The sequence below is a fragment of the Quercus lobata genome, chromosome 1 (genome assembly GCF_001633185.2).
Source record: "Quercus lobata isolate SW786 chromosome 1, ValleyOak3.0 Primary Assembly, whole genome shotgun sequence".
In the NCBI taxonomy this organism is placed as follows: domain Eukaryota; kingdom Viridiplantae; phylum Streptophyta; class Magnoliopsida; order Fagales; family Fagaceae; genus Quercus; species Quercus lobata.
Genome location: NC_044904.1, coordinates 37,324,335 through 37,352,145, shown reverse-complemented (window position 1 = coordinate 37,352,145; position 27,811 = coordinate 37,324,335). Strand labels below are relative to the sequence as shown.

At 37.1% G+C, this 27,811-nt stretch overlaps 2 protein-coding genes across 9 annotated transcripts; both read left to right on the top strand.

Annotated features, from left to right (window-relative positions):
- Positions 1 to 4,162: 4,162 nt before the first annotated feature.
- LOC115989249 lies at positions 4,163 to 26,639 on the top strand. 8 transcript variants are annotated; one of them, XR_004091868.1, is made up of 4 exons: positions 4,163 to 4,340; positions 4,439 to 4,569; positions 15,179 to 15,407; positions 15,560 to 15,922. XR_004091868.1 is itself a non-coding variant. In XM_031112927.1 (4 exons), the coding sequence occupies exons 1-4, from the start codon at positions 4,255 to 4,257 to the stop codon at positions 15,871 to 15,873; spliced, it is 390 nt and encodes a 129-aa protein (XP_030968787.1). In that variant the 5' UTR covers positions 4,167 to 4,254; the 3' UTR covers positions 15,874 to 15,922. The 8 variants fall into 8 exon arrangements, 6 of the variants coding, with proteins under 6 accessions (XP_030968778.1, XP_030968787.1, XP_030968795.1 ...); XM_031112927.1 differs by lacking the exon at positions 15,179 to 15,407 and having other exon boundaries at positions 4,167 to 4,340; positions 15,560 to 15,655; positions 15,797 to 15,922; XR_004091856.1 differs by having other exon boundaries at positions 4,170 to 4,340; positions 4,439 to 4,574.
- LOC115989238 (pentatricopeptide repeat-containing protein At2g27800, mitochondrial) lies at positions 22,288 to 24,237 on the top strand. Its single transcript, XM_031112909.1, has one exon. The coding sequence runs from the start codon at positions 22,657 to 22,659 to the stop codon at positions 23,971 to 23,973; it is 1,317 nt and encodes a 438-aa protein (XP_030968769.1). The 5' UTR covers positions 22,288 to 22,656; the 3' UTR covers positions 23,974 to 24,237.
- Positions 26,640 to 27,811: the final 1,172 nt, after the last annotated feature.

Genomic DNA, 27,811 nt, shown 5'->3' with positions numbered 1-27,811 from the left:
AATTCAAAATGAATTTTGTAATGTTATGAGCATGTTTTTCGTTTTTTTTTTTCTTCTATATATATATATATATATATATATATATATATTTATTTATTTATTTGTGAAATGCCATCTGCATTTCTCATTATCTGAAGCCAAAATGAGATCTCAAAACTGAGAATTCTCATTTTGTATTCTTATTCTAAATTTTGCTACAAATTGTCGGACATGCTTCTTACACCAATCACAAGGCCAATGACTTCTTTTCTTGCCCTTTTTTTTTCTTTCACTTCAACTTATATTCTCTTTACTCGGTGTTCAACCTCTATCTGCTCATCCTTCATGGAATCCCAGGTTTTGACATGCTTACTCTAGAATTTATTAGTAGACTCAGCAAATTGCTTTGGATCTGGAATAGCATTCTCAAATAACAACTAACAAGCATACTAAGTCAACGAGAGTAAATTTAGTCTTTGATGTTTGAATTCCAAAGAAATTTGATGGCAAATTATAAATTTTACCCATTTACGCATTGGTTGGGATGTTGCTCCTCTAAGATTAAAATGCGAAGTAGTCAAGGACCATGTAACAATAGAGGACATAAAAATAGTACATATTACGTCCAAAATATTGAATGTTGCCATGCCCATGACAAAAGGATGAGTTTGGGTTTAAAATTACTTAAAGACGACAAAGTTTCAACATGCTTAAGATGAGGAACTAATGTTCTTTCGCTTATATATTTTGCACCGAAACAAATTTCTCAATGAAAATTGTTTCATTGGAAAGTAGACATGTAGGACTTCAAAATTGACACAAATATGACTTAATTTGTATTTGAAACAAGTGAGATATTTTAGTGTAAAGTTGACATTGAATGCTAAATCCAAATACAACACTAGAGCACAAAAATTGTAGGATTTGGAGTCCAAATTCTAATAGGATAAGGATTCTTGATAGGGTTTAACCCTTCTTTGGGCATCTATATAAGCCATTTATTACATAACTTTTTGAGGCAAGAAATAAGATTGTAGAGGTAGAAAGTAGAAACCCTAAGGTATTTAAAGAGAAAACCCTAACTTCCACCCATTAAAGATTCTATTGGTGTTCTATGTGAAGCCGCTTCACAAGACTACTACAATCAAGTTGTTGCAATGGTGTATTAGTCATGGATAGGATATATGTGCATCATTGAAAAGTCCAACTAGGTTGGAGCTATGTGTGGTCACGTGAGTAAGTATTATTGTAAATAGCAATAATAGGACTGGGTTATATTCTTGTATTTTTGTACTTCCATTCTACTATAGTGAATTCTTCATGTTGGTGGTAAGTTTCGAAACACCCATTGGGTTTTTCCGTCATGATTTTGTTGATTGCATAAAATTACACTATTATATTAGTTTTGGTAGGCAATATCACATCAATTTCATGTTTAGTGACACATAAATATGTGAGTTTGAAAGATTTCTAAAAAATATACTCATTTCGTGTATTTTTCTCTTGTAGAAGATCAAAACCAGTCAACTAATCATATAGACATGCAGTTAAGAAAATCCAAGGGTAAAGATCAATTGGAGCATGGTTTTTGAAGCATTAAATAAGTCAAAAACATGTGAGAATAAAAAAAGGGAAGAAAGAAATTTGTTCAAGCAAAAATTGGAAAATTCCTGAAATGGAAACATCTTGCACTGTTTTAATATTTTTGCCATAAATCCTTGCACAAATGTTCGATTGACTTGATTCATGCAATCACAGAAAGAAGAGTCAAAGATCTACAACTTTGTAGTTTACCACAAATTCATAAAAAAAAGAAAAAAAAAAGGTTTTGGAGGTCAAAAGTGGTCTAGAAGTTTACAGTGGATAAAATCAAGGGATTCACATCTAAAATTTGAGGGATTTTCTCTTTTTCTTTTGGTGGAGGCTAAGGTTATAGGGGAGGAAAAATCTAGAACGTTTTTCATCTTTTGTTTTATATTTTTATATGTTTAGCATTGTTTTTTTAGATTTCTTTTACATAACTATGTATGGCTAAATTTCTAGCTAGGGTTAGAAGTGAAATCTAATATTTTTATCATATGATTTTGGGATTATCTATGTGCTTTCTATGGATTGATGATTGAATTTTGAGATTGATTTACTATTTGGAATCATTGCATGTTGACAAGTTCTAAAGATCTAATATGATATATAAATATATATATATATATATATATATCGAATGCTTGAACTTCTTGATTCCTTATGATTTGAGAATATATAGAGTGCTTAGTCTCCCCTGTAACATGTCAATTGAATTATTAATTACTTAGCCACGGGCTTGTTATCATGCTTTCCTTTAGTGTGCATGGCATGGGTGTTCCTCGAAGAAGGCAATATAGTGATTAGTGATTAGTAAGGTGTCGTGGCTTTGTGATGTTAATTTTATATAGAGAACTAAATACCATTGTTCAAGGATACAATTTTTTTTTTTTTTTGGTTTGAAAAGGACTTTTAACTTTATCTTAGATATAAGACAATGCATGATTAAGTAAAGTTGTAATCTAACTTTTAATTTTATATTTTGGTGTAAGTAGAGATTGTTTGGTGTATAGTTATGTGGGAGATTAAGTAACTAATGTTAATAATCTACCGCGTGTGATATTGATTTAAAAAAAATTAAGGGTAAAGTACAATAATTACCCTTAAAGTTTGGGCTAATGACAATTAAGTTCAAGATATTTCCCATTTATTAGTCAAGTGGTCAAAACAAAGAGTTAGAGTAATAAACGGCATTACGTGCCATGTGTGTTTAGGGACTACATTGATCAGTTTTGAAATTTCTTGGGCGTGGTTGATATTAATCCAAAACTCAGGAGTAATTACTACATTTTACCCAAAGATTAAAGTCTCAAGGTATTAGAGGAAATTAATATCATTGATGATCTACCATATTTACAATATTTTTTTCCCAAACAAAGGGTTTCAATTTGTTTAGGTTTTTATTGGTCTAGTATTTCAGGTGTTTTGTTATATATGAAAAAAAAAATGCTAAAGTTGTTACAAATTTTGTTAAAAAAATATTTACAAATTGATGTATTAATAATGTGATTAGTGAACTTCAACAGCATAATTAATGAATGTTCAAATTACTATTTTGTGATTATTGACAAATCAATTTGTAAACCTATGTTGTCTAAAAAAAATTGTAAACCTATGGTAAAATTTATAATCTCCATAGCATTACACAATCATTTAAAAATTTACTATAATTATAATAAAATTTAGGGCATTTTTATAAGAGTTATGTTAATGGGTGTCTTTAGGGTAATTGTTAATAAACTAAATTAGAAATGTTTTGATACCACTTTTATGGAAAATATAAAAAGCTATCAAAAAATTAATTGTTTTTTCATTTTCCCATAAATTGTTTTTAAATTAATGTCATTAGAGTATCCGTTAACATTTCCTTTTTTATAATTAGGAGTTGGACCATTTTTATGAAGGGATAGAGAGTATAGAGTTCTTGTAGTTGAGGCCTTGGTCCGGCTTGCAAATTTTACAATTAGTTAACTTGTGTAATTGTGAGTGGTTAATGAAAAGTGGTAGATTTATAAGAATAAAAAGTGTTTATCACTCGTAATCATAATAAATAAATAGTGAAATTGAGCTTATGATAAGAAATGTCTATGGAATTACTCCCTCTCAAATAATTATGATTCTCTAAAATCTATTTGCTTTTCTCAAAAAATAATTTGCTTTAAATGTTTAGATGAGAAATTATACGGTTCTTGTAGTGGACCACGTCATTTGTTCACTATTCTACTAAAAAATTTCTACTTGCTTCAAATTGCTAAGTCAACAATCAATTTCTAACTCAAACAATTATGAGTCTCTAAAATCTATTCGCTTTTTTCTTCTCAAAAAATAATTCGCTTTAAATGTTTCGATGAGAAATTATACAGTTTTTGTGGAGGATTACATCATTTGTCTATCATTCTACAAACTTTCGTTTGTTTAAAATTGTTAAGTCAGCAATTAGTTTCTATTTATAAAAAAAAAAAAAAAAAAAAAAAAAAAAAAAATTCTGATTCAATAATTTTAAACATGTATAAATCTTTTAATAAAATGATAAACAAGTGACATAGTTCACCTTTCACAGTTTCGAGAGAGACTGAGAGCAACCCAACACATCTCCGACTCCAACATTAATTCCCAAAGTAATAAAGATACCATCAAAAGCCAAATCTTTACTCTTTTCTGTCATTCTACTCAACCCTCCAAAGGGGAAAAAAAATGCAATCCTTGTTAAACCTCCATTGCTCCTATGGCCTTCCTCTCTGTGTTTCAGGGATTGCCCATCACCTCACTCTCTCTAAAGAGTATGCTTTTCTTTTTTTTTTTCTCTATAACTCTCTCTCTCTCTCTCTCTCTCTTAGTATACTATGATTTACATCTTTCTTTTTCTTTGGTGGTGCAGGATGGCAGATCATGATCGCAGAAGGGAGGCCATAAAAAGGCAGAGATCACAAGCCAGAAAAGAACTGCATGCAAATCAAGATTTGGGTACTCGGGGAAACCATGAGAGAGTGTTTGGAGAGATCAATGAAGGTGAGGTAGGTAGAGATCTTGCTTGTGTATTTAATGATCTGTCCCACACTAACTCGCCTTGTACAGCAAAAGCTGCTTAACTTTACTGAAACTACTACCTTTTTTTTCTACTTGCCATTAGAATTGCAATTTGCAGCCATGTTTGGACTTTGGACATGCTGTCTGCTTTATTTGCTTGTTTATATTTCTCTATTATTTTTTCCTTTTTTTCCTTGGTGGGCTTAATTTGTTTGTTAGTTTATGTTTGATTTGGTGTCTCTCTCTCTCTCTCTGCCACTTCTCCTTATTAGTTTTCTGTGATCGATCTTGCTTTGATCTGCTCTTTCTTTGTTATTTATCTTTTGGATTAATTCTCTGTTCATGCACCATAATAACAGTTTAGACAGAGAGACCGTAGAAGTAAAATTGAAATTCTGATTTGAGGTTCATTCCATTTTTGCATTACAAAAATTTGATCTTGAACCTCTGGAATCATTGTGAAAAGAACTAAAATAAATATCCCATAAAAAAAAAATAAAAAGAACTAAATTAAATGAGTCTTTTGGGTTAATATTGTAAAATTTAAAGTTTATTTGCGTTATACCAACTGTTCAAAGATAATTGGGAATCTGAGGAGAGAGATTGAATTTCGGCAATGGCATTGCCGAAATTCAGCCAAAAAGTAGGAGAGAGAATGAAGAAAGAGGAGAGAGAAAATCTTTGAATTTCGGCAATGGCATTGTCGAAATTCCACTGCCCAATTTTCCCAGTCCTGTGCGTCCGAGTGTGCCCGAGTGTGGAGTGCTCTTAAAATAAAAAAAAGCAATGACGGCAATGTCATTGCCGAAATAGGGGAATAAATTTTTTTTTTTTAACAATTGTGATAATGACATTGCCGAAAATGAAAAAAAAAAAGTGGTTTCGAAATCTCTAGAAGAGTAAAAAACAGATTTCATGTCTACAATATTTTTACAATAAATCACATATAATTAGTTATTATTAGTTAAAAAAATTGGTGACAACTAATTGTGGCAATGGCATTGCCAAAATAGGAAAAAAAAATTGTGGCAATATCATTGCCGAAATAGTGAAAAAAATAAAAATGACAAATAACTTGAAACAATTACATTGTCGAAATAGGGAGAAAAAAATTGGAAATACCATTGCCCAAAAAATATTTTCCCCTATTTCGGCAACATTACCGTAAATGGAAAAAAGAAAAAAAAAGAAAACGGCAATGGGATTGCCGAAATAGGGGGGAAAAATTTTTCCCCCTATTTCGGCAATACCGTTGCCGTAATTGTGAAAATTTTTTTTTTTTTTTTTTTTTTTTTTTCATTTACGGCAATGTTGCCAAAATAGGGGAAAATATTTTTTGGGCAATGGTATTTTCAATTTTTTTCTCCCTATTTCGGCAATGTAATTGTTTCAAGTAGTTTGTCATTTTTATTTTTTTACTATTTCGGAAATGATATTGCCACAATTTTTTTTTCCTATTTCGGCAATGCCATTGCCACAATTAGTTGTCACCAATTTTTTTAACTAATAATAACTAATTATATGTGATTTATTGTAAAAATATTGTAGACATGAAATCTGTTTTTTACTCTTCTAGAGATTTCGAAACCACTTTTTTTTTTCCATTTTCGGCAATGCCATTATCACAATTGCTAAAAAAAAAAATTATTCCCCTATTTTGACAATGACATTGCTGTCATTGCTATTTTTTATTTTAAGAGCACTCCACACTCGGGCACACTCGGACGCACAGGATCGGGAAAATTGGGCAATGGAATTTCGGCAATACCATTGCCGAAATTCAAAGATTTTCTCTCTCCTCTTTCTCCATTCTCTCTCCTACTTTTTGGCTGAATTTCGGCAATTCCATTGCCGAAATTCAGTCTCTCTCCTCAGATTCCCAATTATCTTTAAACAGTTGGTATAACGCAAATAAACTTTGAATTTTACAATATTAACCCAAAAGACTCAAATGTTAAATACTGTTATTGGAACTGTCAGGCTATTACAGAATGAATTATGATCTAAATTTAGCAGTAGTCATAAAATATGAAATCTGTGTATCCATATATTTTCATGATTACGTTTCCCACGCTTGTGTCGGACTTACCCCTTTTTAATGGTCGTTTTGTGATATAAGGTACTACTATATCGAGGATTTAAAAAAAAAAAGTTTTTGTGCGTGTTTAAAATTTTTAGGCTCCCTTCTTATCAAAAAAAAAAAAAAAAAAAAAAAAAAGGTTCCCTGAGATTCAGTAAAAATTGGTTATAGACCAAATTTACCTGATCAATTAGAACAAAACAAGGGGGAGAGTAAACAAAGATAAAATTTGGAATTGTAAATGATAAAAAGTTCATTAATCATTTATTTTTAAAAATATTTCATAAAAAATGGTCAAAAAAATTAATAATTAATAAAATTGATCACATTAATAAGGGTGCACATTAAACCATCCATTTTTAGGAATATTTTTTTAAAAATAAAAAAAGTGTTTATACTTTTTCAATTCGAAATTTTTTTGGAAAATTATGGAAAAATTTTTAAAAAAAATGAAAATTATTGTATTAGCAAAATCCTTTATAAATAATAAAGTCGCGTACTCATAAAATATACCCTGTTATTGCTGTCGTCCTCATAAAAAATAATAGTAATAATAATAATACCCTGTTGTCCTTGATGTGACTTGTGAAATTGATTGATCAATCAGCATATCAACTAGTGTTTGATAGGAGTAAAGTAAGGATGTCCAGTAGCATTGAAGCCTGGTAGAAAAATATTGTAAAAGGCCACTAAAGCTCTGGCATCCGGGTGATGCATATGGTTTCTATTTTCCAAAGTTATTTTATCCATCTCATTAATTTATTTTATAATACACTTTTACGATGTTTACTTTTTTATCATATTAATTTATTTTATAATACACTCTGCTTCCTAGTTTTTATTTTTTAAACATTTCATTTTAATTTTTTTTATTATTTATTCCTATTTTTTTCTTTCTTTCTCACTCTTTCGGTATCATACTTCTACAAGAACCACCACAAATTTACCGAACCACCAAAAAAAAAAAAAAAAACCCAACAACCACACCATCCCACTACCAGCAACAACAACAAAAACCCAACAACTCCACCTACCACTACTGCACTACACACACTTGACACCACCACCACCACCAACAACCCACAAATCCACCATCAACACCACCAGTAAACCCACCACAAAAAAAAAGAAAAGAAGCAACCCACAATCCCTACCATCGCGAGCAAAACCCAGACCCACAGCAAGCAAAACCTAGAAACGATCCAGCCAAACTCCAGCCACCACCGAACCACCCGTCCACCTCAGAAACACCAACCCACAACCTGACCAATCCACCGCCGAGCCCACGCCTCCACCACTACAATACCCACAACTCACCAGTAAACCACAACCCACAAACCGTAAACCGAAACCCACTGGTCAAACCACCATTGCACCACCTGAGAGAGAGAAGTGAGAACGAAGACAGAAAGAAGCACGGAACAGATAGAGAGAGATGGATGAAAAGAGGGAGAGAGTGATGAGAGAGAAAATGAGTAATGAGAGAGAGAATATATATTAAACAAAGGGAAAAACAAGTTTGTATCACTGTAGCAGGTTGCAAAAAAAAGTTTAGGTGCTTTTATACCCGGCTGAAGCTTCTTTTTTGGGGTTTGGTAGGTAAAACCGTAAAATAGCAACTTGGGGGGTTTACACCCCCCAATGCTAGTGCTTAACAAAAATTCTTATTCTCAGTTGGGCACAGTTTAAGCAAAAATCTTTCTTGGTTGAGATTTATGTATGTGTCTTCCTTCCATGACAAAGTTGATACGAGAAAGGGGAGTTTATTAAAAAGAAAGCCAATAAATTAGCGGAGAGAGAGAGCGAGTGCCAAGGTTCATCTTGGAATGCACATGAGAGTGCTCAATCGTAAGTGCTTGCGGTTGAGCATCTTCAAATGCATATAGGACAAGGGTCAAGGTTCTTGCTTTTTAGAGAGAGAGACTCAAACACATACATTTAGATAAATAAATAAAAAATTGAAGACAAGTTGACATATAGTGGCCAAAGCACATGTGGGAGATGTCTAATGATTTCATCACAAAACACACGTTGTAACATATCCATTCATAGGGCAGCACGGTCGCCCATATGTCCAATCTGGTTTGATGAACCACGAAAAAGGACCATCTGAGCTGGAAAAAGATGTGCAAGTCCAAACTCTTTGGAGGCATGGGATTTCGGAATCTCCATGCCTTCAACTTAGCCCTATTAGCCAAGCAAGGGTGACAGATCCTCTCAAATCCCAACTCCTTAGTGGCACGGGTTTATAAAGTAAGGTACTTTTCCCATGATGATGTCCTAAACTCTAAAAAAGGCAACAACCCAAGTTATGCGTGGAGGAGCATTCATAATAGCTTGGATTTATAAGGAAGGGCATTTGATGGAGGGTGGGAAATGGCAAAAGGATCCACATTTGGGAGGATAGGTGGCTGCCAACACTGTCCACCCACAAGGTAATCTCCTCCCCCCCCCCCCCCCCAACAAAAAAAAAAACATTTTGACAACTTCCCAATGGTTTCCTCTCTCATTGATGATGACACTAAATGGTGGAAACCAGACCTAGTGAAGTCCTTGTTCCTCCCATTTGAAGCCGCCACCATTCTTAGAATTCTTATCAGCTTTAGCCTTCTGGAGGATAGCCTAATCTGGTTGGGGAACAAAAATGGTTCGTTTATTGTAAAAAGTGCTGATTATATTGCTGCCAAGTTGGTTGAACAAGGTGAACTTGAGGAAGGCACTTCTAACAGCTCGGCCTTGCCACTTTGGAGGAAAATATGGCAACTCAAGGTCCCTCATAAGGTGAAGATTTTTGCCTAGCGTGCCTACATGAATGGTCTTTCTACTTTGTATAACCTCCGATGCAGAGGCTTGAACTCAGCTGGCTTTTGTTCTTTGTGCGATAAGTGGATGGAAATCACTACTCATGCTCTTATACACTGTGCACATGCTAAGGACACTTGGGCTTTGTGGCTGGACTACCCTATAGACTTAGTTGCTGCAGAATTGGATATTTTAGACATTGCGGGTCAGATTTTTGAGAAAGGAACCTCCAGGGACCTAGACACCTTCTTCATGACTGCTTGGTCCATTTGGGGTAATAGGAACCAAGCTATTCACAATGATGTAGGTATCACTTCGATGCAAGTGTGGGATTATGCTAGAAGAGCTTTACTTGACTTCAATAATGCCTTTTCTCAGTCCACCTTAACCCCCCCTACCCCCCATCACAAGTGGACAGCCCCTCCCTCAAGCTTCTTTAAGATTAATGTGGATGGCGCTACCTCGGCAAATGGAGGGAACTCTTGTATTGGTGTTACCATCAGAGACAGCACAAGTACCCCAATTGAAGCTCTGAGCAAACCCCTCTCATCGGATTTCTCTACCGAGGTGACTGAAGCCTATGTCCTCCTCCAAGGTGTCCTCTTCGCATCAGAAATGCAGGTATCATGCGTCATTTTTGAGTCAAATGCCTTATCAGTAATCCAAGCCCTTTCCTCGGACTGCTCAGGTAGCGAGTTCGGTCATATCATTCATGACGTCAAGTCTTCTTTGAATTCCTTCTCCTGCTATTCATTCAAGCACTTGAAAAGGATTGGCAACAGAGCAGCACATGGCCAAGGAAGCAAAGCTCTCGGGGCTAACTCAGATTTGGAAGGGTGTCACCCCCCCTCCCATCCAGCAAATTATTAGAGAGGATATGTTTTAAGCTTATCTGAATGTATTTTCTTGTTTCCCTTGCTCTGTTGTACCTCATTTTCTAGTTGGAATGTTATTTTTCCAAGTTTCTCATCAAAAAAAAAAAAAAAAAAAAAAAAGGACCCCATCCCTGCATCTGATTATTATAATGGGCCATTAATGAGGTAGATTACAAATTCTTCCATCGCCGTCTACACTAGTTAGTCTAGTTCACTGTGATGACTGCCCCATTCTGACCACATTTTGATAAAACTATAGTCATCACTCGCTACAGCCCCATATAGAACAAGCCCATCCTGAGCTTTAATGCTACAAACCCTCCTCTAAAAGTCCTATAAAGAGTGAGAAATTTGGGTGCAACTTTGATAAAACAAGTCCACATTAGCAACCCGTTTTCAATTTCATCCTTGTTTGAGTTTTTCTTTAATGCAAGTTTGTTTTCCGCCCCAAAAAAAAAATTCCACATTAGCCCACTCCTGCTCGGCTCCCATACCGCTGGTATTGTTTTCTCCTAAGCTGAGTGGCAAACTTCACATATTCTATTTGAGATCACTTTTCATTTTAACAAATTAATCTTTTGTTGGTAGGATAGGTTTACACTAAAGATTCCTAAACTCAAATCATATGAACTCTTACTAATGCCCAAAATGCACAAATCCGAAGTATCAAATATATACCCAAAAGGGTTTGCATCATCGCGTAGGCATAGGTGCATCTGAAGCTCAGCCAGATTTTTGTTGGATGGTTTCTGTTTTAGTTGTTGGCTTATATGTTCTTTTGTTCAGGAGTTTGTGGGGTCATGGGTTGTGGTTTGTGTTTGCTTTCAGCTTGTAGTGGCTGGTCTGTAACTATTTCGTTTGTAGTGTTTGGTCTGTAAACTCTGTTTTCTGTTTATCTAATAAAGCCTTTCTTATGCAAAATATATATATATATACCCAAAAGGGTTCTTCAAAAGAATATATCCAAGCTAATTACAAATTCATTCAATATAAGAAATTTTAAAGTAGGAAAGCATCTTATGGCCAACTTACTCTCTGTCGGGGATGCATTTGCGACAAGGGCAAAAAATGTAAAATTATCTCAAATCTCCCCTTGGGTTCCTCTAGAAATGTTTATTTGTGGAGAATCAAGCCCGAAATTCCAAATGTGTAATGAACAAAAGACTAATAATACTTTAACAAGAGAAAAATCAAAATGCCATAATTGAAATACAAGAAAATGCAAAAAAAGTACACATGTCCAAAATTTCGACCCACAGTCAGCAAGAAGAGGAAATTAAAATGCCATAATTGAAATACAAGAAAATGCAAAAAAAGTACACATGTCCAAAATTTCGATCCACAGTCAGCAAGAAGAGGAAATTAAAAGAGGTTGTGAGGAAGAGAAGGAAGGTTCTCCTGTACCTATATTTCCACCCCTTGTTTTTAGAATTGTGAAAATGTTAGCTAGCTAGATGGATTTTTGCTCTAAAGTTTCAGCTATATGGGTAAAATGTGATTCATTGGGTTTTTAGCTAAAGAGAGACTCTTGTATTGAGCTTGGGGTGTTGCTCTCAGAGTAAAATGTCTTCCTCTTATTTTAAGCTAAAGGGATAGTTTTATAGCAGCCTTTAAGTGTCCTTAAGGACTAGTTTTTAGGCTAAAATATGAGGCTATAGCCTATAGACCTCCAAGGTGCTAAATTGATGTTTGGTTCAGATTTGCTTTAGTTTGGTAAAAGAGTTAGCTTGCTTTATGCATAATTTGAGGAAAAAATTGACTAAACCCTCATTGGCTCCCCCTTTTCAGTTGTTTCATACCATTGAGAGGCTTACCTAAGTGAGAGCTAGCAGCTGGAGTTGGCCAATGAGAGCCAACTATTTTAAAGGGAAAAATGGGTTCGATTAGAAACTTTGGGCCACAGTCAGCTAGAGCATAAAAGCTCTTTTGGGGTGGAAATTTTAGGTATAAGACCTCTTCCATAAGACTGAGGTGCTACTAGTGTCACTTGCTTACTTAGTAACACGCATAGGCTGGGTTCATACAAAAAGTTTGAAAGAAACCGACCCATATTCTACAAATCACACTTCCTCAATTTCCCTAATATGTCGCATGGGCTTGGGCCATGCTTAAAAGAATAAAATATAATATAATATAGTACATGAACATAATGAAGTTGAGCTCGATTGAGTTAGGCTTGTATAAAATGTGTTGTAAAAATAGGTATCAACATTAGCCCCCGAGCACGCATGGCGCTTGCGGCATGTGTGTAAGTAGTTGATGCTTCCCGTTGCTTGTTGATGTTGCGGGATTGGGAATTATCATACCCAAAACGCTCCATTTTTTGTTGAGAAAATATGGGTTGAAGAAGCCCATTTGTAGAAATGTCGGGGATCATGAAGCCCACTTGTAGAAGCACTGCGGTCATGAAGCTCAAGAAATTTGAGTTGTAACCAAATGATAGGTTCAATCCGGAATGCTCCTTTTCTTCCATGCCCATACGTAGCTTCAATTTCTTTGTAGGATGGTTTAAGCGCCTTTAATTTCATGACGCTTTCTCACTTCTTTTTTGGCTTTCTATGATTGTATTTTAGGAATAACATTCCCAATATAAATCTTAGATGAGTGGACCTAGGCCGTGTGTCTTGAAGTTTTACTCCCTTAATGCGTGAAGAAGTGTACCTTTGAAATATTTCAAAGCTTGAATGTGGGCATGGACCAAAATGATTGTCGATTGTTAATCTTTGCATAACTTGGATGCCAAAGGAGATTATGCTGGCAATGTTTGTGTATAGGCGGGTGGGTTGATTTAGACCAAAGCCCACGAGAAATAATTAAGGCCTTGAGTCTTGGCCCATGTGTTTGATGCCAATATAAGGCGGGTCCCCTAACTAGGCCTTACTTTAGTTTTCCTTTTCAACTTGCCTCTTTTCTTTTCTTTTACCATTTGCATTAGGTTGTCCTTATTTCACTTAAGCTTTAGCCAATACACCATATCACGCCACTTTGCTTTAGACCCATTTCATCACTTTGCTTTACATTTCTCTTTTTCTTTTTGTTTATTGATATCACTCTTTCAAATGTTAGCTTTATTCTGCCTCTTGCCCATTTCTTTCATTAGATTGCTTTAGTTGCTTTTCTCTTCTATTTCTCAAGAGAGTCAAGACCACTTTACATTTTGCTTCTTTCAAGACGCCACCTTCAAAATAATATGTCAAAGACCCATAAGAGCAGCGTGGGGATCTTTGCTGGTGACGAGAAATCAGAAATAATCTAAAAATCAGCTTGGTACCATCCATTGTTCTAATAGTTGGGATTTAGGTGAGCCAAAGTGCCTCTGCTGTAGAAGAGAGAAACCCGATGGTAAAAAGCAAGGAGCTTTGCCAGAGACGACTAAAGGAGGTTCACGGCAGCCCACTGTCCATGTCTGTAGGTTTGTTGGTACCAATGATGGGGAAATGGTGTAGACAGTAAAAAGGGAAGAACCTTCATTGCTAAGGAGCAATTTTTTTTTTTTTTGGTAAGAGAATGATGCCGAATGCGGTGACTAGGTGTTAAATCTGTTCTTTATGTAGGTTTGATAAAGTCGGGTGCGACACCCACCTCGGTGAGCTAATTTTGTTTCTGCTAATCTTTTGCATATACTTGGTGATGTGTTGAATAAATTGTGTCGTTAATTGTATAGGATGGATATTCTTTGGGAAAAATCACAAACTAACCGTGAGGAACCAACTTATGTGGTTGAGCCATTGCTCTCATCGAAGCTGAAGCTCATGTCGGAGTCGATTCTCATTGATTCTGATTGTCGCAAAGCATGGAAATCAGTTTGTAGTGTGACTATACTTGACTTTGAGTTGGCCATTGTGTTGGAAGTAAATTGTCTCCGTTGTTTGTGTAAATTTGAATGAGCAAATTGGGTCCATATAAGGAGATGATGATGAATGAGACATTGGTGATGCTTCAATTTTTTAGTTGCTTTATTGTTGGCCAATTTGGTGAGATTGTGTTTGCCAAGATTAGTTCCAATGAAGTCATAGCCATGAGTGATACTATTGGCCACCTTGGGATAGCTATGTGAGATGGAATTGAGCGAAGATATCACTAGGTGATGTAATATAGGGGTGTGACATAGCTGTTGTATGTGCTGGCAGTCGCCAGTATTGTGTTCTTGTGGCAAATGCAAATAAAAATGCATAGCCACAAATTGTTGTTGCTTCATGTTTGTTGTAATGACGAGGAAAGCGTTGGCGAAGCCAAAATTGATAATTCCATAGAGTGTCTACTCTTTGATCATAGTGCTGCCCATTTATAATAGCCCTCACATTTTGGGCCTTCCTAGGGCAAAAGAGACCATGATGGCATGAGATGACGCCTTGTAAAATAATCATTTTGTACACTAAAAGTGATGAATGGCATAACTTGTAAGCAAGTGGGAGGTTCTTCTTTGCTGCGTGGTTATAAAATATGTTGTTCAATGAAACATCATTGTGCCAAGATGCTTTCGGTTGTGGTGATGTCCTAGCCACTATTCCTTCTATATAATTGTCAACAGACTGAAGATAGCGCATAGATAGCAGCTCTGTTTGTCTGAGGATGAAGCCACAATTTCTTTGGCAACATAAAATCTATTGTGGGAAGTCAACACTTGCTGCCACCCCTTCTTGTCATGCTAATAGGAGTTGCTGAGTGGGTGTGATACTTTTCCGTTTTACATAGAATAAATGTACTTTGGGAGACTACACCATTTTTTAGCAGGAACTTGTAACTCACTTGATTATTCACATATCTTCTTCGTTTTCTTTTCTTGATTGAATATAATAGTGTATTAAGCACATTGTACTATGGTATCTTGTAGGATAACTTTGGCTTAGGCAATTGTTGTGCCGTCATTGGGACTTTCATTCACGAGGTCAATCTCATTGCCAATGTATCATTTTCTAAGGTTGAAGTTGCCGCAGACAGCAATATAGAGCTGCAATAGATGTACTATGGTTGCTGTTGGTAACTTTGAACCATTTTTGGTCCATCTCTTGTTTGCCGCTTTGAAGTAAAGAAGAGAGTGATTGCAAGCTGATGTCCTGAAGGTGGTGATGTTAGATAAGGACTATGACAGCTTTGACTTTTTCCTTCACCTTCTTTCTTTTTTCTTTTTTTTTTATTATTATTTTTTTTTATTTGACTGTTTCGTATTGAGCTTCAAGCTTTGGATGTTTGAACTGGTTGTAATGTGTAATAGGGGCTGCCACCTTGGACAACAACAGGGGCTGCCACGAAGGAGGTGGTGAAAACTACCACAAAATGACCACCAGAGGGCAAAAAGGCCCACAAAAAGGTAGAGAGAAGCTCACACTTGTGCAAAGCTCACAACGAAACCCAGAAGAGTTCCAATTCACTATATGTATCTTTGTATCAATTCTCATTTTGATGATTCAATCCTTTGAGGAAGTACTGAAAGGTTTTTTTTGGTAAATAGGTATTGAAAGGTTAGTTGTTTACCATGTATGCGGATGTGCTTATTGTTCTTGCATTACTGCAGCCACGACAATGTAGAGAATTTGGAGTGTAAATCTGGCCCGCGACAGCATTGTTAATGCTCTAGTCCATTTATTTGAATAGAAAATCTTATATAAAAATAGTTTTTTGTGATTTGTTATGTCTAATAGTATTTTTTTAAAAGTTAAAAAAAAATTATTTTTTTAATTTTTTTTTATTTAATTAAGCTTTGGTGTGAAACAGAGTTGTTTTTTATAAAAATATAGTGAAAAACAATTTTATCTCATTCCAAATTAAAAAAAAAAAAAACAAAAAAACAAATGGATAGTTTTTTAACTCATTTTAAAGATTTTTTTTTTTTAAAGAATTTTAAGATTGTTATTGTGGGGCCCAATAATTTATGGGTCAGGCCCACTTGTTCATGGGAAGTCCAAAGGCCCAAGCCGAAAAAGGTTATGGCCCGAGCTCAAAAATATAAGGCAAAAAATGGCCCAGAGATGCAGCCGAGGACAGTTTAGTCCTCGACAGACCCCAAAGCTCCATTGAGAAGAGGGGTAAAAAAAAAAAAAAAAAGAGGTATAGGAACAAATTTGTAAGGAGATCTAAAATATCTTGGGAAAGTTATCCTTACTACCCTTCCCAGATAAGACTCTGCACTTAACAGAGCCGTATTCTTCAGCTTTATCAACCATCCCCAACAATTCTGGGATTAGACTGATGGGACAAATATCAATCTTGTAAAAGTTAACCTTACACGTGGACGAAGGACAGCGAACGTAGGCTAGTATAAAAGAAAAAGTAAGTGAATCTGAGAGGGGGCCTTCATCCCACCTCCAAAAAAAAGACTCCATGGGTGAAAACACCCTAACAACACATGCACATCAGATAAAAAAACCCACCGTTGGGTAACCGGGGTAAGACCTTAATGATCCTCGGATCAAGTCCGAGGAGTCCAACCCCATAGGATGCGACGCTGAAGGGCTTAAATGTTCAAACCCAACTCCTTTTTCTACATGAATTCCTCTAAAATCAAGACCGGAACATCGCCTTATGACCAAAGGCAAGCTTTTCAAGCCCACTCTCTACAAATCATATTGTGAGGGATCTTTCATGTGCGAGCCCAACATCCTTATTGGGCCTCAAAAGAACCGTGTCCCTACAATTGGCACCGTCTGTGGGAAAAGCTTGCACGTTGGCGCAGGTGGCGGTGAAGTTAACTCTCTAGCAAGCAGAGATTCGCGGGGTTTCCTCCATCTCTAGCGACCTGCAGCTGTTGCTCTGACGTAAACTTCCGCTAGGGGCTACGCCTTGCAATGCCAATGGCGCGGGCAGCTCTAGGGGCTTTTGGCCTCAAACCAGCTCTCCCCGCCCTGGTCCAGGGGCTTATGTTGGAAACCAAGTAAAAAAAAAAAAAAAAATTACAAGTTTTGGACAGAACCAAGGCCTTGCATGGTCCTCGGACTCAAGCCTATGGAGAAACCAAGTACAAAAAAGAAATCTTACAAGTTTTGGATAGAACCAAGGCCTTGCATGGTTCTCGGACTCAAGCCTATGGGGAAACCAAGTACAAAAAAGAAATCTCACAAGTTTTGGACAGAACCAAGGCCTTGCATGGTCCTCGGACTCAAGCCTATGGGGAAACCAAGTACAAAAAAGAAATCTCACAAGTTTTGGACAGAACCAAGGCCTTGCATGGTCCTCGGACTCAAGCCTATGGGGAAACCAAGTACAAAAAGAAATCTCACAAGTTTTTGACAGAACCAAGGCCTTGCATGGTCCTCGGACTCAAGCCTATGGGGAAACCAAGTACAAAAAAGAAATCTCATAAGTTTTGGACAGAACCAAGGCCTTGCATGGTCCTCGGACTCAAGCCTATGGGGAAACCAAGTACAAAAAAGAAATCTCACAAGTTTTGGATAGAACCAAGGCCTTGCATGGTCCTCGGACTCAAGCCTAGGGGGAAACCAAGTACAAAAAAGAAATCTTACAAGTTTTGGACAGAACCAAGGCCTTGCATGGTCCTCGGACCCAAGCCCATGGGGAAACCAAGTACTTAGAAAGATTACGTTACATGAACCTTAGAATATATCCGAGGAGAACTACTCGTTGACAGCAGGGTTAATCCCTGTACTGAATGAATTCCCCAATTTACCCTCGGATCCCCAATACCAAAGGGATTGATGCAACCCAGAGCAATATGCTGCCAAAAACACGATTGAGGTCTCTCACTGCTCAGTCGACTCCTCGGAAGGATTATTTAGAGATTATCATTCTCGGACGGTATTCTCGCACTTATCACAGAATATTCAATTGTTACCTCGGTTAGTTTCCTAAGTTTAACTTACTATGAATTATCGTCGTAATGCCTGGTAGTGTTGGTAAATCAGAATTAGTTGGATTATGTTTCAAGGTCTCCCGCTCTAAGTATCATTGAAGAAACACACACATGGAGCACACCCTTTCACAAAGTAGTGTTGCAAAAAGAATAGTACTCAAAACAAGTAAATAAATTTCCCTCTTTACTGAAACAAAGAAATAGTACAACGTACAATGAAAAGCTGGAATCAGCTTATGTCAAAGCTCACTACATAATTGAAAAGGAAGATACAAGAGAATAAGATAAAGCCGAGGAGGTAGCACAGAGGAGAGGTTGGCTATTGCTTCAAGACCTTGTTCTTCCTCAATGCTTTTGCATGCCCATAACTCAGGCAGCAAAAGAACCCAGCTTGGGGCCTGCACCGTCGAAGAAAAGGCGCAGAGAGAGCCTAGCTTCAGGCTAGCGTAGCTGAAGAAAAGGCGCATGAAACCCAACTTGAGCCTCACACCGCTGAAGGAAAGGTGCAGAGAGCCGGAAGTTGAGGAGCCTTCACCAAAAATTTGCCTGCAACAAGGCAGAGGTGCTGATGGCGGAGAATCTTTCTTCTGACACACCAAAATTCTGACATGAACAGAACCTGCTTCGGATTTTGACTAAAAGAGGGAGAAACACCCTTTCCCCTCTGTCGAAACGGAATATTCCCTTGAATTTATGCCTCCTTTGCTCGTACCTCACTATTTTGAGTCTCAGAAGGACACGGCACCTTTATGGCGGAGAGAGTTCCTTTTCCCCAACCCTCGCCTCAAACATGATGTACTAAGGGAGGAAACTGAAGGATTTGTGTATAGGCAAAGTAACTTTCTCTCCTATTTATTTAAAAAGATAAGGTGGTGGCATTTAATTCACGCAGCGTCCCAAGGAACGCTACAGACAAAATGTCTCCGGCTCGATTTCCAACGCCATCTGCAACCCTGAGATTAAAGGAGTCTCGTGAAGGCGCACCTCAAACACTGGGACGCCAAAAAGTACCGCGTGACCAAAGACTACGGAAATACCTCTTAATTTGTGGGCCCAGTAAATTCGCGGCCCAGGCCCGTTCTGCATGGGGGCCCAGGGACAGAACCAAGGCCTTGCATGGTCCTCGGATTCAAGCCTATAGGGAAACCAAGTAAAAAAAATAAATTACAAGTTTTGGACAGAACCAAGGCCTTGCATGGTCCTCGGACTCAAACCTATGGGGAAACCAAGTACAAAAAAGAAATCTTACAAGTTTTGGACAGAACCAAGGCCTTGCATGGTCCTCGGACTCAAGCCTATGGGGAAACCAAGTAAAAAAAAAAAGAAGAGAAAAATTACAAGTTTTGGACAGAACCAAGTCCTTGCATGATCCTCGGACTCAAGCCTATGGGGAAACCAAGTAAAAAAAAAAAAAAATTACAAGTTTTGGACAGAACCAAGGCCTTGCATGGTCCTCGGACTCAAGCCTATGGGGAAACCAAGTACAAAAAAGAAATCTTACAAGTTTTGGACAGAACCAAGGCCTTGCATGGTCCTCGGACTCAAGCCTATGGGGAAACCAAGTAAAAAAAAAAAGAGAAAAATTACAAGTTTTGTACAGAACCAAGGCCTTGCATGGTCCTCGGACTCAAGCCTATGGGGAAACCAACTACTCGGATAGGGAAAGTCCCCGGCTCAAATACTGTAAAATGTTAAGGCCAATAAGAGTGTTAGGATGATGGTGGGGCGCTCCACTATTCGGTAGCCTAAGGGGGCTGTTCATTTTTGCGGGTGATATGTCTTCGAATGATTACTTCCTACACCGCATAGAGCATCCAGTTCTAATCTCGGCATTGTTTCGGGCAAGTATCGTTATTCACAGGTACGCATTGCTATGTCAAGCAATTCTGTTAAAGTTATGGTGACATCTTTTTATTAGCAAGTATTTTGGCCTTAGTTGTCATCGATTCAAATGCTATATTATTGTGCCGAGCAGCGTTTGCAAATTTGTAAAAACATAGAGACAGAACATGCGAAGTAAAATAACAATAATTTTTATTAATATGAAAAATTATTATAACGTACAAAGAGGGGCTCAAACAAGCCTATATAAAAGGTGAGCTGCCGAAGCAACACTAACATCCGCAGTACAGATAAGTAAACAGTCAGGTGTCTTTTAAACTCGTCTTCAAAGTCTCTCCAATCTCTGCCTCAGTATTGCTCATATTGAGAGAAGAACCTTCTTTGGAAAAAGATGAAGGAGAAGGAAGAAGAAGATGAAGGAGAAGGAAGAAGAGGATGGAGGAGATGAATGAGGAAGATGGAGGAGATGAATGAGGAAGATGGAGGACATGAGTAAAAGAAGGAGGAGAAGAAGAGGGAAGAGATGAAAAAAAAGAGAAAGGAGCAAAAGAGGGAGAAGGAAAAGCACCAGGATGGATCTGGTGGTGGAAAGAAGAAAAAAGGGAGGTAAAGGGAGGCGCCAGTGAACGAAGAGAGGAAGAAGCAGGGGCATTTAGACCCTGCCCCAGTCCTGACTCCTAACACACTGTCGCCATGTTAGATATGCTCATGAGGGAGCGAGTGGTACTGATAATGTGTGTCCTCGGCTCAGTCACGCCGAAAGTGTGGCGTGACGAGTCCCTGCTTCGGATTTTGGCTGAAAGGAAGGCGAGATAAGTCTTGAGTCTCCGCCATCCCTGCCCTGACCGAGCCATTTCGAGCTTCGTTAGGACATGGTGTTTCTGGGAGGGGAACAGTTTTTTCATTGCTTATTACTATGGTGAGTGTATTTCAGGTTAAGGTATAACCGGAGAGTAAAAGTAAACTCCGGAAGGAATCTAAGGGTTTCAAATTTTGGGGGGATTAAAGGGATTCATCTGTAGGAGAAACAACTCTTGTTTCTCCTCTTTATATAGGGGACAAAGAGGAGAGTACTTAATGTGTTCAGATCTCCAAGGGAATCTGCAAACAAGAATACGCCCGTTTCGTTCCCCCACGCCATCAATAACCGTTACATCTGGGATGTCTCGTAAAGGGAAGATATTAAAGACGCGCTTCGGATAACCAAACGGCATAGGCGCATCGTGAAGAAATTAAGAGGAGCATCTTGTAGACCGTTACACTTCCGGGCAGGTGAAGAATCGCCAGCGTCAGTCAAAGGCTGAATTAAGTGAGTCATAATAAAGGCTTGGTATTACCAAAACCCCCCACTCCAACCAGGATGTTGGACAGCAGGGTTTTGAGGGGCTATTGTGGGGCCCAATAATTTATGGGCCAGGCCCACTTGCTCATGGGGAGTCCAAAGGCCCAAGCCGAAAAAGGTTATGGCCCAAGCTCAAAAATATAAGGTAAAAAATGGCCCAGAGATGCAGCCGAGGACAGTTTAGTCCTCGACAGACCCCAAAGCTCCATTGAGAAGAGGGGTAAAAAAAAAAAAAAAAAAGAGGTATAGGAACAAATTTATAAGGAGATCTAAAATATCTTGGGAAAGTTATCCTTACTACCCTTCCCAGATAAGACTCTGCACCTAACAGAGCCGTATTCTTCAGCTTTATCAACCATCCCCAACAATTCTGGGATTAGACTGATGGGACAAATATCAGTCTTGTAAAGGTTGACCCTACACGTGGACGAAGGACAGCGAACGCAGGCTAGTATAAAAGAAAAAGTAAGTGAATCTGAGAGGGGGCCTCCATCCCACCTCCAAAAAAAGACTCCATGGGTGAAAACACCCTAACAACACATGCACATCAGATAAAAAAACCCACCGTTGGGTAACCGGGGTAAGACCTTAATGATCCTCGGATCAAGTCCGAGGAGTCCAACCCCATAAGATGCGACGCTGAAGGGCTTAAATGTTCAAACCCAACTCCTTTTTCTACATGAATTCCTCTAAAATCAAGACCGGAACATCGCCTTATGACCAAAGGCAAGTTTTTCAAGCCCACTCTCTACAAATCATATTGTGAGGGATCTTTCATGTGCGAGCTCAACATCCTTATTGGGCCTCAAAAGAACCGTGTCCCTACAGTTATTGAATATAATAAAATGAAGTAGTTTTCTCAAAAATGTCAACTCATTTTTCAGGTTCATAAAAAAATAAAGTCAACTCATTTTTCAGAGAAACATTATCAGATAGACCCATCAAGAAAATTATCAAATAGGCCTCCATTTCAAAATAATTAACGGCATAACACCAGTCACGTGACTACCCGAGCACACTCTAGCACCACCGCCGCCAAAACACCGGTCACTGCACCCCCTTCCAAACCATCTCAACGAGCTGAGCAAACCACCAACTCCCTTCTCTCTCTCCGTTTAGGTTTCGGCTCAAATTTTACAGTTCCAGTTCTCATTTGTCCTTACATTCCAAGTAACGCTGCCGCCGCCATTGATTAGGTATTTTATTTCTTCAATTCGCAGTTGCTTCCTTTCTCAGATCATCTCTGTAATATGGATTTTCGAACTGTATTAAATTGAAAATTTGTGCAATAACTCATGTACTATTTCCAGTTTTTGATAGTATGTGTTCTACACGTAGAAATTGCTTGAAATTTATTTTCTCAACCAGAAATTCGACCAATCCGAAAAGCCCCACAAACCCATTTCCCCATTTTTTTGCAAACTCAAGAAGCTTCTCTAAGTATGCAATTCCCATTAGTCTCATCACTTTGAAGCATATGTGCTTTTTGAATCATACCCAAGTTAGCCCATGTCCCCAACTACCTTCAAAGCAAATTCTGTGCCTTTCATTGTATTCTTTATACTCTACTAAAGCCCCGTCGAGATCTTTTCGAAGGAGAGAGAGTAAGAGGTCAAAATTGAATTCAAAACCCACACTTGATGAAGCCCAATTTCAACGTGCAGTGTCCCAACTTCCGCCGAGATTCACTGCCGAAGAGCTTTGCAATGTCATAACCTTTATAGAGGATCCTATAGTGTGTTTGGAGCTATTCAATTGGGCGTCGCAACAACATAGATTTAGACATGATGTTTGCACTTATCATGTTACAATAAAGAAGCTTGGTGCAGCAAGAATGTATGAAGAAATGGATGATGTTGTAAACCAAGTGCTTGCTGTTCAATGTGTTGGTTCAGAGGCTCTTTACAATACCATTATCTATTTTTTCACAGAGGCCCGGAGGCTGACTCGAGCTGTCAATATTTTTAATCACATGAAAAATAGCAGAAATTTGGATTGTAGGCCTTCAATTAGAACCTATAATCTTCTTTTCGCAGCGTTTTTGAGTCGAGGAAATAATTCTTATATAAACCACATGTATATGGAGACTATTAGGTGCTTGTTTAGACAGATGGTCAATGATGGGATTCAACCTGATATTTTTACTTTGAACTCTATGATAAAGGGCTATGTACTTTCTCTTCATGTTAATGATGCTCTAAGGGTATTTCATCAGATGGATGTGGTGTATAAGTGTTTGCCCAACTCGTTTTCGTATGATTATTTGATCCATGGGTTGTGTGCACAAGGCCGAACAAACAATGCCAAGCAGTTGTGTGATGAGATGAAGCAAAAAGGCTTTATTCCTAGTAATAAATCGTACAACTCGCTTGTGAATGCATTGGCTCTAGGTGGAGAGGTTGACGAGGCAGTGAGGTACCTGTGGGAGATGATTGAAAAGCGGAGGTCAGCTGATTTTATTACTTGCAGGACTGTCTTGGATGAGATCTGCAGACAAGGAAAGGTTGGAGAGGCCATGAGGTTGTTGAAGGAGCTTCAAGAAAAAGACATTGTGGATGGGTATACTTACAGGAAGCTTCTATATGTGCTTGAAGATGACTTTGGAAATTCAACTGATAAAAATCAGTTTGGGTACTGAGTATTGGAGATATTTCATCATTATATAAGGTTTATCTTACTTCTTTGAATCAAGAGTTGGCTCTCTGTAATTGCTTTGAGATTATCTTTGAACAAGTCTGCTAGTATTAGATGTGCAGTGTAAGAGGTTGTGTGTGGCTAAGCTGCTGGTGCAGAACTTTGTTAAATCCTCCCTCTTGCATAAATGCAAATGGAAAATTGGGAACTAAAAGCCAAAAGCACAATCTTCAGTTTATTTATTTAAGGTTAGATAATTTGTTTTCCACTCCAGTATCTTCAGTGTAAATTTATACTGTCTATTAACTATTATTGTCATTTGTCAAAGTATCTTCTTCTTCTTCTTCTTTTTTAAATAAGTGACTGTCTCAAAGTTTCTTGTTTAAATTACAAAATTTTCATGGCTGTAGTTGAGTCAACTCAAGCATATGATTCAAATGTTATGGATGTTGAAGAAAATTTCTTTCAATAATGGGAATGTCTTAGGCTACCCATCGTTATTTTGTGCTGCTACAATATGGCACATACTATATTTGTTTCATCACTATGTTCATTCAAGTTGAAATAATTTCATACTGATAATAATACTAAATTAGGTGCAACTGATCATCCACCTTGGCTACTTGAATGAAGATCTAAAAGTGTGATTGTCAAAGTAGGGGAATTAAAAGAAAGCATTTTTTAAAAAATAAAAAATTTATGAATAAGACTTTTTTTTTTTTTTGTCATACAAGTTATGGATCTTGTATCCTGATTCATTGAAGCCAAATATCGTCTTACAGCACATAAAATTTTTAGTTTATGTCTAAAAGTTGATATACAGCCACACCTACAAGTCTCGCGAGGTTACTTTAGCTCATAATTTCAGCCATGTTAGCTTTTGCACTTACGGCTTTTGGAGTAATTTGGGTGATAGTAAGCAAGGTGATTGATTTGTTGACTATCTAGACTGGGTTGGGGTGTTTGGACACCACAACAATAGGGTTGTGTGGTAAGCTACTATACATTGCATTATGTGGAGTCGTGGACCATATGGAGAGAGAGAAATTGCCAAACTCTTCAGAATGAGGAACAATCAAGATATTAAGAATGGTGTTTTGAGTTCTTTGTTTAAATATCTTACTTTGATTGGGAGGGGGTGCCATGTAGTTCCATTGCTGATCTAATAAGTGTCTGTTTGTAATTCTTTAAGGGTGCTAGCGTTTGACCTATCCTTCCTTCTAATAAGTTATTCTCATACATATATATATATATATATATATTAAAAAAAAAAAAAAAAACTTGGAGACTTTTTTTGAATTCAAGATGAATGATAAATTTCAATCTATACCATATTTTGCAGTATATGCAGGTTTTATATTATGTACAAAAAGCTTGTGGCCATATGTTTTGAGTTTCCGAAGCTTTTTATTACCTGTATCCATGTCAATGCTACTTGATGCATATGGTTCTTTACAAATAGGATCTACTCTATATGAACACATATTATAGCATTTTATAGTTCTCATTAACTTGGGCATATATCATAACATCCTTAGTTCTGTTGGTTTTGATATTTGGTTAATAAAATAAGCATAGGTGCTTCCTATATGGCCATCCTTCAGAAGAGCTAATTATTTTTTCTTAAGGTTTTCCCTTTTCTTTCATCTTTTATTTTTAAATTGCTATTCATCAAGGAGGGATTCATTTTAACTGCTTCTTTCCTTTATAATTTTAGGAAGAGTCAGTCTCTTTGCCCTCTTTAGTTAGGTACATACTGGATTATGCCCTTTGTCAGGGCACCTACTCAATATCTTATAGAAATGAGTTTCCTGTTGATTTGTATATAAAAGATATTGCACTTGGTATTCATGCTGCATTTAGATCTCCTGCACGATTCATGGTACCCTTAACTCTCCCATCTTTCAGAAATTTCTACAGATTTGCTTCTTCTGCTCATTCTTGAATGCTAAGGAAGATGTAATCACCCTTGAAATGCTGTATAAGTTCTGCTTATGGTTAGAGAAACTACCACTAAAACATTGACAATCATATTAGAACTTAAAAGTCAAGACAGATGGCTGGTGACATTTTACAGTCAAAAAACTATGTGCGCTATTCTGGTGATACCACCTGATTCATGCTTTGCGGAATTTAATCATATGGGCCTCTTTTCTTCTCTCTTAATTTGTTTGTCTTTGTTTGGTATATTATTTTTTCATATGAATTGACTCTTTTACCATGTGCATCTTTTTGTTACATTCTATTGCCCTTATTTCTATGCATCGTGTAGGGTGGGGTGGTCTGCATGGCTGGGTGACCACTGCAAGATGCATTTATGCAGATTGATATACATCGGGGATCATGGGGGCATATGTTAATGTTTTTTCACTTGTGGAACTCAGCAGCAAGCAGGGTGCTGATGGATGGCTGCCATGTCTTTGGTCCTGTCCACACAATTAATACTACAGTCTACATTTTTTTTTGATGAACGGATACAACAGTCTACAAAAAGAGTGAATGTCACTCCACACAAATATTTTTGAGCAATGTGTGAGGCACAAACAATTTCACATTTTACTTTGGTGATAAGTTGTAATGGTGCAACATCATTTCAACAGGATTACTGACATCACTTTTATTGAACACTGATCACAAAACACAAAACGTCAAGCTTTAAAAAAGTTTACGAAACTTTTTTGTGTATTTAAACGGTGAATGTCTTGTTTTTGGAGCAGCCATGCAGTGCGACCATTAATGGCTGTCCTGCAAGTTGCCAGCTCTTAACTTTAGAAAGTGTTTTTCAAGGGCGTGAATCCTTTTATTATTATTTTTATTTGAACCAGTACCATGCTGCCAAAGATGACCATTTGATCCAAAAGTTTTCAACAATGTTAGGGATACAACTTTTTTCTATTTTTCACAAATTTCCAAGGGAATTAATTGTGATCGGAGAAACATCGCTTTTATGTGATTTAGGCTTGTGGTTTGTGGTGGTTTGGAAATTGTTAATTGGGTGGTTTGTGTGAGTGACATGCAAGAAAATATTTGCCAAATAGGAAAATGGTGGAAGAGTTAATAGAGAAACAACGCTCTGTTTGTTTTGACATTAACGGTCCGTTTGGGTTGAGAGAGAGGAACAGGGAATAGAGTAGAGTAGATGTAACACAAAATTAACTTATTTTTAGCCAACTCTATTTTACTCCCCCCTCCATCCAAACAGGCCATAATATTTTCTAAAAAAAGAGTTATTTTCCAAAAACTATTTTATAGAAACCTATCTCACTTTCCTATATTTGATAGCAGTTTTTAGGAAACTATTTCATTTTCCTATATTTGGTAGCATCCTTAAAAATAAGATAGAGTTTTTTTCAATAGTTTTTATATTGTTTCTTAACTTCCTTTATTTAACATGACTTAAGATTTTTTTTTTTTTTTTTTTTTTCCGAAAAATTTTAGTGAAAAACTTTAGTGGAAAACACTCTCTAAAAAATAAAATATATTTTCAATCAAAATAAACGAAGCATAAATGTGAAGTTTGGTGTAAGTAGGGGTGGTAATGTATTACATGGCATGATACGAATTTTTGCGGGTTAATGTTTAGAGTAAATGAGTTCATGTCAAAATGACAAAGTTTAACTACAAAATTAGTTGTAGTCTTAGGCAACATGTGAATTTTGATAAATCCACTATTGGATTACATCTTCTTCTTATATCCTCCATGTTTGCAAAATTTCTAGAAAATTAAAGATCAATTGCTATGTTATCAATAAATTGTTTAAATTGTAAGTTTTTGTAGTTTAAAATTATGCATAAAATATAAACATATAAATCATATAGTAAATACTATCCGATTGACACAA

What these genes read in the sequence shown, in the direction of transcription:
- LOC115989249 (XM_031112918.1), top strand. Translation starts at nt 4,255, where the DNA reads ATGCAATCCTTGTTAAACCTCCATTGCTCCTATGGCCTTCCTCTCTGT. An exon ending in CACCTCACTCTCTCTAAAGA is followed by an intron (nt 4,341 to 4,438) that starts GTATGCTTTTCT and finishes TTGGTGGTGCAG; the next exon opens with GATGGCAGATCATGATCGCA. An exon ending in GTTTGGAGAGATCAATGAAG is followed by an intron (nt 4,570 to 15,559) that starts GTGAGGTAGGTA and finishes AATGTGTAATAG; the next exon opens with GGGCTGCCACCTTGGACAAC.
- LOC115989238 (XM_031112909.1), top strand. Translation starts at nt 22,657, where the DNA reads ATGTGTTCTACACGTAGAAATTGCTTGAAATTTATTTTCTCAACCAGA.